General features: G+C 33.9%; 1 protein-coding gene across 1 annotated transcript in view; it reads right to left on the bottom strand.

Moving 5' to 3' along the window:
* Positions 1–10497, bottom strand: part of LOC117172865 (neurobeachin-like) — an 825867-nt gene that overhangs the window by 57982 nt on the left and 757388 nt on the right. The window contains exon 29 of the mRNA XM_033361129.1: positions 4589–4690. Within this exon, the coding sequence (XP_033217020.1) occupies positions 4589–4690 (102 nt within the window). The remainder of the gene's footprint in view (positions 1–4588; positions 4691–10497) is intronic.

The following is a 10497-nucleotide window of genomic DNA, read 5'->3' as shown; positions in this document are numbered from 1 at the left end:
ATATATATATTAAGACAAATATTAGGTTTTGGACTGGAATGAAAAATAAACAAATTTAAGCAGCCTAATTTATGGAAATTTAAGTCCAAAATGACGTAGACAAATATAGTAAAATTCCTGTCGAAGTCAATAACACAGGACCACAAATCCAAAGAAAATTGACCAAAACAAAATTACGCGTCCCAATATGTATTTTTGGCCGCTGAATCCAAATCTTTTTATCATTTATCTCCAGCACGTCAGGATTTTCCATCCATTCGGAAAAATGGTGGAAAATCGATTTTTCTCTATGTAAAAACCTGATACAGCTCAAATCCGCATAATTTTCATCCTAGAAATTAAATAGTCCACAAACCACAGAACCATATACCTCAAAACTACAAACCCCTTGACCCAAAAGTGTCTCAACCCTCTCTCTCCTCAGACCTTCCTAACTCTTCTCGCGCTACTCCTTTGAATTCCGCAAGCCGTAGACCTGCAAACCCTACTTGTGCAAACTGTACACACAAAAACACTGCATGCACAATTTCTAAACCAACTAAAAACTCTCTCCCCTCCTTTTTCCCTCCTTGATCACCCCATTTTTCATCCGATATATATCATTGATGTCCATAAACCACAAATCTTCAATTCCTACATCTAAAAACTTTAGGCATAAATACCATACACTTTTAAATATTAAGTCAACATTTCCTCTCTCCCCCTTTCCCCTTTGCACGCTGTCTGTCTTGTGCTATACTTCTTTGACCCACAAAACATTAACCTGCAAACCTTAGAACTACAATCTCTAGGCAGAAGTACCATACATGTTCAAGCCCTAGATCTACATATCTTCTCTCCCCCTCACCCTTTCTGCGCCCTATCACTCTTGCGCTTTACTTCTTTGATCCACAAACCATTAGCACACAAAGCTGATATAACTACAAACTGTAGGCACAAGTACCATACATCTTCAAATCCTAGATTTAAATATCCTGTCTCTCCCCCGGCTTTCTTCCTTTCTCATTCCTAACCCTCTCTCTCTCTCTCTCTTCCTCCATACTTTCTTGACCCACGAACCACAAACCTACAAACCTTAAAATTACAAACTCTACACACAAGTAATACACATATTTAAATTCTGGATCTTCATATTACCTCTCTTTCTCCCTTCTAACCCTTCCCTTCTTTTCCTCTCTGCCTCTCTAACCTTTACAAATCGTGGGATCTGAAGGATAACTAAGAAGTAGAGGAGGGAAAAGTAGTAGGAAAGAGTGAAAAGAGGAAGAGAAAGAATGTGTGGGTCTAGGTTTACATACATGCACATGCATAGTTTTTTTGGTAGAGTATGTGGCTTTAAGGTTTGCATGTTTATCGTTTTTAGGGATCAAAGAAGTACAGAGGAAAACAGGTGGTGAAACGTGAAAGGGGGAGAATGGAGGTTGAGAGATATGTAGATCTATGACAGGCCTATCTAGAAAGGGGAGTTCGACTCAAACATGCGGTCATTGAGTCGAACTCCCCTATCTGGACGGGTCTGATGTAGGATAGGAACGTATATGGCACTTGTATCTTGAGTTTGTAGTGCTAATCTTTGTAGGTTTATGGTTTCTGGGGAACAAAAAGGTATAAAGGAAGTGTGATTTAGTGGGAACAGGGAAAGGGAGGGAGAAAGAGGATATGCAGATCTAGGATTTGAACATGTATGGTACTTGGGCTTAGAGTTTGTAGTTCTAAGGTTTGTAGGTTTATGCTTTGTGGGTCAAAGAAGTATAGCGTAAGAGTGATATGATGGATTAGGGAAGAGAGTTTTTAGTGGATTTAGAATTTCTGCATGTCATGTTTGTTTGTGTAGAGTTTGCACAAGTAGAGTTAGTAGTTTTTGTGGATCAAGGGGGTCGTAGGTTTGGGGTTTGTGGGTTGATGGGTCTGTGCGTTATTCACTTTTTAATTTCGAGAGTCAGAATTATGTGGATTTGAGCTGTATCAGGCTTTTTCATATGAAAAAATCGGTTTCCCGCCATTTTTTTGCGATTGACGGAAAATCCTGATGTGCTGGAGATAAATGCTCTAGGGTTCGAATACAGCGGCTAAAAATACAAATAGGACACGTGAGTTTGTTTTGGTCATTCTTTTTTATTTGTGGTCATGTGTAATCAGTACATAATTATATTATTAGGTCTACACATTAATTGGGTGCCTTTACTCTGATAACTTGTAACTCTTGGTCGATCTTGAATTTTTTCGGCTCTATGATAGTTTGAAGGCTCGAACCTTTAACTTTAAGACATGATATAATAGGCGGTGGCCCTGCTGTCTCAACCTTCACAATGCAGCTAAAGCAAGCGAAATTATTTGCTTAGCCTTAGTAGAAAGTGAAGTAATACGTCAAATGTGTTAAGAGTCGTTTAAAAATTTTCACAAAAATAATTTTTCAATTGGACTGTGAAAATCATTGAGTGTCTCAAGTGCTCTTTGTAGGACGCCATTGTATTCAATAATGATTTCTGATGTGAAGTCCGCAGGACCGCCACCTATTATATTATGTTTTAAAGTTTAAGGGTCGCCCTTTAAAACTAACTTAAGACGGAAAATGATTCAAGTTGGCTGAGAGTCATAAGACATTCAAATACAGGCACTAAATTAATTTATAGACCTAATATATGAAAGTAAAAGTATATGAGCTTTTCAAGGATGAACAATTTTTAGAACAATCTGTGAATAAAAAATATGTATTTCTATGGACTCAAACTAGCTTTTTCAATATTAAAAGACTTCTTCATTAAAAAACGAATAAATAAAAAATGTTTTTGTAGCACAAAATATTTATGGTGAATTTTTACAAAAATGTCTATCTAAATCAACTTGATATAAAACATGAGAAGTCTCGTATCCAAAACCATTTCCATTGTTGTACCTAGGATAAATAATTCAACTGTATTTATCACAAATAACAAAAGTGATCACAAAATCTTTAAATTTTGGTTGCATAATTTTTTTTAATACGAAAATACAGATATAAGCTATAGAAGTAATTACGTCGTAACATGCAGTAATAATATAACAACGCTAAAACGGCAGCCTGATAAACAACATAAAATCGACTTAATGTAAACTAGTGTTTTCATAAGCTTGACTAGTATGAGTAAGTTAAAATTCAACTTCAAGTTTTATTATCGAAGTTATTACCTGATTTTAGAGGTAGGTAATTAGATTCCCGGTTTTACAGCTCTGATATTTTTCTATTTTGAAGAGATTCTTTACATAAAGTGTAACAGCAGGACAGATTGGAAGTGCTAAAACTCATCGAATCACTAGAACCGAAGGAATTAAAATTGTCGGCTGACATTCGAAAAACATTTAAAAAATCATTTGAACTCGATTCATAGCTTCTTGTCTCTTTTGTGATTTGAAAATTTGTACGAATTTTCTTATGGATTCAGATTTATGGTGATTTTTTTAATGTACAGTTTTTAATAGTGAAAAAGATTTATTTTTGGCGTTTTAGGCATTTTAAAGTAGCGATAAAAATTAAAAATTGCTAAATTACGAAAAAAGTATTTTTTCGAAAAAGCAAAGCGATAACATGTTTCGGTTTGACTCAAGTTGAAAGTATTCTAGGTTCAACATGTTCAACTTTTTCCAAAATGTGTACATACGATTTTTAAAACCATTAAAATATGTTTTTTGCATTATTAAAAAAATAATAATGGAACGAACATTTCCTTTTTTAATTTTTAATTTTTTATTATTGTTTATCAGTGAAAACTGTACATATTAGAAATTCACGATTATTTTTGCTCCGTTAGAAAATTTGGTATAAATTTACAAAAATTTGTATTTTGAAAACCGAAAAAGAACGGAAGATATTAATCAATATCGATTTTTTTCTATTTTTAGGATACTAATTCGATTAATTGCAATTTCGATTAATTCTAGCATTTTCAGTCCATCCTACAATTTTATTTCGTGACCAAAACAAATACAGCACATTCTAATAGGGATTATCTGAGAACTAAAAATTTATTTGCAGAGATGCTTCATCACCAGTATTTGTAAAAATTAGGAAGTAAATGCACAAACACCGTGTTAAAATTTAAAAATTCAGAAGGGCGTAAGTCCAAAATTTTAGAACATTAATAGGGTACAAATGCCAAATTTGGGCATATCTAAAGGGCATGAGAGCTAAAGTTTGGAGTTCCAAAAAATCTAAAGTGCCAAAACTCACACTAAAGCACTTTTCAAGTGAAATGAAAATATAAATAAGTTAAACATTTTAAATATTAAATTAAATATGCTACGAAAGCCTTTTCGTAGGCGCATGTAGCCTATTTTAACTAATTTTTAAAAACATATCCGTATATAATTTGCAGAAAAAACACCTATTAGAATAATTTGTGTTTAGTTCGGTCAGAAAAAAATTTTAATATTTCTGACAGTTTTACTTATCAACCCCTCTTTCATTCTTAATTATTAAATTCAATAACTGCAGTGTTCAACAAAAGTACTATGTAATTATTTTTAAAACTCGTAGAAAAATTTTATTTTCATTTCAAAAAGTGTAAAAATAAAAATGTAGTGTATCTCCGGTACCCTTAAGACATTTTACCTGCGTATTTTTTTGGGGTGAAACTTCAGGCCTTGAAGATGAGCCAAGAGGAGTTTCTTTCGAGGTGTAATCCTCGCAAATATGCCGTGGCCTTGGACCAGCCTTCAGAAAAGTAGTTAGTACGTACAGCAATGCAAGCAGATAGGATATTAGGATAGAAAGTTTAAAAGAAAAAATATTAACAGGCTGTGAAACTAAAGAAGGATTCACACATTCAAGAAGCCCATAAGATATTTGAATAAATTATCATTTTATTTACGATATTCTATTGAACATTTTTATCTAATAGTCTTATATTAGACATTATGATTAGTTCTATAATAGAGGATTCCGTTTTAACAACCGCAAACCAGAAATTTATCGTATCCCGACCTATTAGACCAATCAAATCTTAGAAATACTTGTATATCCCTTAGATAAGAGGAAAATTTTATATTAAGACATTAGATAAAAATTTATATGAAAAAGAAAATTCCTTGCAAATCCACTGCGATTTGAACCCAGGACTTTCGTTTGCCAGATAACTGCAGTAATAGCGATAAATCGATGCAGTGAAGTTCTCAATGAAATGAACATAGTCATTTTCAAAGGACAAAATTGATTTTCAGGAGAATTCCTATCCGATTTTAATTTTTTTTTAAATAAAAGCTAATTAAAATTTTCATCAATATCAAGGAACACAGCTTTGAAGAAGTTTTACGTTATTTTCTTATTTAATAACAAAAATGGAAAATTATTTTTTTTTTCAATTTTGAAGATTACCTTTTTTTAAACATTTCAATTCATTACAAGATAACTAAATAAAGTAAGTGAAGCAGTTAACAACAAAAATTGGAGTGGCAACGCAGATTTTCTTGAACTTATTGAATTTTATATAAACAAATAGACAACAAATGAAGAAATAAACAAAGATTTTACTATATTTAAAAGGTTTTCGAGAGTTACTGAAAACTTCGAATAGGATTCAAAAGAATTTTAGGAGATTTCACAAGATTCCAAAAGATTAAATGGAATTTCAAGAGGCGGAGAAGGCTAAGACGAAAGAAGAGGTTTGGAAGGTAGTAAATAGAAAGAGAAACAAGAGAAAAGGAATAAACAAAGAGATTTGAATGGTAGAATGGAAAAAATATTTTTTTGATTTGCAAAGAGTAGAGAGAAAAGTTGAAAATATGGCATGGATAATGTGCAATCGAGTATAGAGAGGAGAGGGGTCACCACAGTTATGAAAAGAAGGAGTATTGGTACCCATAGAGAAGAAAGAAGTTAAGGAAAAAAGATAGAGCCACCGAATCAGACAGGGTTTAGAAACAGAATGGGAGAGACGGAGAACATATATGGGGCATTATTTCTGATGCGAGCCCACCTAACAACTTCAAGTTCTACTTTCAAGTATAAATCATCTGGAAACAGATCACGTATGATATTTTTATGTATTTTGGGGCGCCGAATACGAATCTGAAACTAGTTTCTCTCTGACACTGGGGTTTTCCCCTAGACGTGGGAAATTCCCTAGAAATGCATCTTTTTCGGGTATGAAATAACCCTTGTTATTGAAATCGTCTGGAAACAGATTCGAGAATGATACATTTATATATTTGGGTTTTGAGTACGAATTTTGCATTAGTTTTCGCCAAGCTCATCAGAGTTTTCCCCTAGACGCGGATATTTCCCTAGAAAATCACCTTTCTCTTATATGAAATTGCCCTTAGTACTAAAATCGTCTGTAAACAGGTGAGAGCATGATGTATTTATGTATTCTGGTGCGCTTAGTATGAATCTAACAATGGTTTCCTCCCATCCCCTCAGGGTTTCCCCATTGACGAGTAATATTTCATAGAAGATTAGCATTTTCCGCTATAAAATTACCCTTGGTATTGAAAACATCTCGAAACAGTTCAGCGAAGATATCTACATCTATTGTGGAGAGTTAAATACGACTCTGACGTAAATTTTCCCGCAGTACCTCAGAGTTTTCCCCTAGACTTGGAACAATCCCTAGAAAATCAGTTTTATAGTGTATGAAGTAACCCTTGTTATTGCAATCGTTTACATAATATATTTTTTGTGTTTTAGATACGAATCTATATTCGTATGTAAAACACAAAAAATATAACTATATCATGCAAACATTAGTTTTCGCCAAGAACGTAAGGGTGTTCCCCTAGATGCGGACATTACCCTAGAAAATCAAATTTTGCTTGTCTGAAATTAGGTCGGGCATAACATCTTTATGTATTTTGGTGCGCTGAATACAAAGTGATCTTTATGTTCCCCCAGCAAGTATGGGTTTTCCTCCAGATGCAGAAGATTCCTTAGAAAAACAAGATTTCGTGTACGGAATTACGATGACAACTGCCCTGAAATAGATAAGTAAAATGATGCGTTTTTCGGTCCACTAAGATGGGCGCCTCCAGCGTTGTTACGCACGCTGCCCTGCATGATGCGTTCGGGTGCGAGGATGAAGCCGTAGTGTGTCCGACGACGAGTTGACCATACCCTCGTTAAAGTCGGAAAGCCCTCATACTTAGACCTAGGGAGGTATGAGGGTTATCACCCCTAGTACGCTGGACTCTCCTGCGATCGGCAAAGGATCCCCATCATGCAGGCTTTTTCATATTTTCATCGATCCAACAAAACAAAGTTTTAAATCTCCTTTGAACAGTGAAGTGCTCCCGAATACAACCAAAAATCGAGGAAGATTGCTATTTCTGTATGACGAATGTTCCAGGATTCAATAGTCGCAATATTTCTCAAATAGTTTACGCAAATCTTTCCGGCGTAACAAAGATGACACTTTTATCTGATAATGCTGAGAATATAGTAGAAGTTGTATCGGAAATCATTGCATCTACTAGTGGAGTGGAAAGTGAAGACTATTCAGAACAAAAGTACGAGAGACGTTACAAAACGGATGATGTAACAAGTTCTGTAAATGCTGAGGATTACACTTCATCTAACCATTCTGTACCACAAACCTTCTCACAACAAGAACTTAATGATTTAATTAGGGATTTATGTTTATCGAAAGATGGAGTCGAGTTACTAGCCTCAAGGTTGAAGAATAAGAACTTGCCATCTAGTAAAACGAAAGTATCTTTTTACCGAGATAGAAATACGTATTTCAGAAAGTATATCTCGCGGAATGCAGATCTAGTTTATTGTATCGATGTAAAAGGCTTAATAAATAAAATAAAGACAAATTTGTACAGAGCTGAAGAATGGAGGCTGTTTATATATTCATCAAACCGTAGTCTCAAGACAGTGTTGCTCCATAATACGAACAAATATGCACCGATGCCAGTAGCGCAATGAACAATATTGAAAGAAGAATATGTTAATATTGATGTAGTTCTGAAGAAAATGAAGTATGAAGAGTATAACTAGCAGATTTGTGAGGATCGCAAGATTCTACCTTTAAATCTTGGGCAACAATCGGGCTATACTAAATTCCCATGCTATTTATGTCTCTGGGATAGTAGAGATAGGAAAAATCATTATAAGCCGATTGATTGGACACCAAGATGGGAGTTGGTTCCAAGCTCACACAATGTGATAAATGAACCACATGTCGATCCTGCAAAAAATACTTCTGCCGCCCCTCCATATAAAGCTTGAATTTGTGAAATAATTTGTTAATGCACTAGACAAAGGCGGTCAATGCTTTGCTTATTTAGGTCATAAATTTCTGACTATTTCTAACAATAGACTGAAAGAAGGTTTTTTTGACGGTCCACAAATTCGCACCATAATAAAGGATGACAAATTTATGGATGTAATGAATGATGTAGAAGAGACGGCATGGGTCAGTTTCAAGAAAGTTGTACAACACTTTCTAGGTAATAACAGAAGTGAAAATCAAGGACGATGGGATGAGCATATGATGGCAGACTTCTGCTCGATGTTAAAAAGAGATTGTAAGAAAAAGGAACAAAGAGAAGAAGAAAATCACTCCATAGATCTTACAGTAATAAACGTGTGCATAACACTAGAAAAACAATATAATAAAATTATAATTCTAGTATGGAAACCTAGTTAATCTCGAAAAACTCACATCAAATATGCTTTCAGTAAGGCGATCGACAAGAAAAAAATTTTAAGTAGGCTTAGTCCCCTCCTCTCAAATCCTGCTGGAGCAACTATAGCTAATGAAGGATAACTCAGATTCGATTCACTCCTACTAAGACCTGGCTACTTTACATGTCTGATGTTCAATATAATAAGGGTGACGTCATACCCGCGAGAATTTCGTTCATAGGAAATTTATCGTATCAAGGGGAAGAGCCTGGCCTGCTAAGGAAGAACCTGGTTCACATTCGTATTCAGCACACCAGAATACATCAAGATATGATTTTCGGGCCAACTTCCAGATGAATTTAATACCAAGAGTATTCCACATATAAAAAATCTCATTTTCTAAGTAATTTTTCGCGTTGATTGTAAAACACAGACGGGATGAGGGTAAACTAATGTCATATTCGTATTTAGATAACCAAAACATATAAAGATATTATATTCTGACCTATTTACAGACGATTTAAAAAAGAAGAGCAACTTTATAGACGAAAAAAATGATTTTCTAAGGAATTTTCCGCGTCTAGGGGAAAATCATGACATGCTGGGGAAGAACTGATATCAGATTTGGGTCCAGCGCCCCAAAATACATAAAAATGTCATGCCTGATATTTTTCCAGACGATTTCAATAACAAGGGTTATTTCATACCCCAAAAAATATAAATTACTTTTATATGAGCTCATTGGATTCATATTTTTACGCACTTTTCAATCAAAGCAATCAAAAATTTTTAACTCAAAACTTGAACTAGATATTTCAAAATAAAAAACAAAATAATTTTTTTTCTCAACTTTGGACAACTTTTATTGTTCTATAAATAGTCTTAAAATGAACCTTATTTTATGTACTAAAATCTCTCCAAAGGAAATTATGGGCGACGCACGCTACCATATCCAGCTAGAGGGTGAACCTCCTAAAGCGTAATAACAAAATTTCGTTCCAATATAGAAAAAATCTTAACTTCTTATTATATTGTTGCTTTATTTCAAAGATCTTTTTATTCAAAGTGAATAAAAAATTACAAATTATAATATGTTAAAAAATGTACCTAATGAGCTTCTAAATTATAGTTAAAAATACGAAAGTTTATATTTATAGTTTTAAAATCTTCCGAGAATTTTGGAAGCTTCACATGTTAGCAGATAGGTGGCGAATATTGAATTTACTCGCAAGCAAAGCCGAAATTTTGAAGCTAGGTGCACGGGAAAATTTAGTCGCTTAAAATTTAGGCGATTGTTTGAAGAATCTTGGACAGAGAGAAAAGTCTTCAAATGTTTCAATGACTTTGAAGAAATACTAGAAAACTATTTATGAAATTTAGAATGAAGACGACTAATATTTAAATACTAAGTCGCAGAATAAAGTCAAGTAATTCTCATGTAAAAGTATTTTATGAATAAGGCGATCTTCTCTAAGAAATACTGTAAAGGCTACCAATATTTGAAACAGTTTCTCTAGAGTTTACATGACAGACGAGGAATTTGAAAGAGATAGGATTTAAAACATAATTTTGTACATTATAGTATAAAGTTGATCAGAAATTTTATTATTTTAAACGGAGTTTTACATTTCTTGCTAAAGATAATTTAAGAGACAAACAATCAAAGAACTGAGAAACCTCAGCTTACAGAACTTCGTCGACAGTCGCAGAAAAGGAAAGCAATGTGCACCAGTGTTCACGCAGATCGTGATAGTTTGCGAGATGCTTCAGAATTTTTTCTCATTCACACAAATCTCGTTATACGAGGGTAGTTCAATAAGTCCTTAGAATGAAGTATAAAAACAATTTTTTTTGGGTAAATTTTTTTTTATTTTTCAACATAATCTCCTTGGAGC

The sequence above is a fragment of the Belonocnema kinseyi genome, chromosome 5 (assembly GCF_010883055.1).
Source record: "Belonocnema kinseyi isolate 2016_QV_RU_SX_M_011 chromosome 5, B_treatae_v1, whole genome shotgun sequence".
NCBI classification, from domain to species: domain Eukaryota; kingdom Metazoa; phylum Arthropoda; class Insecta; order Hymenoptera; family Cynipidae; genus Belonocnema; species Belonocnema kinseyi.
This window is presented reverse-complemented; position numbering and strand designations above follow the sequence as displayed.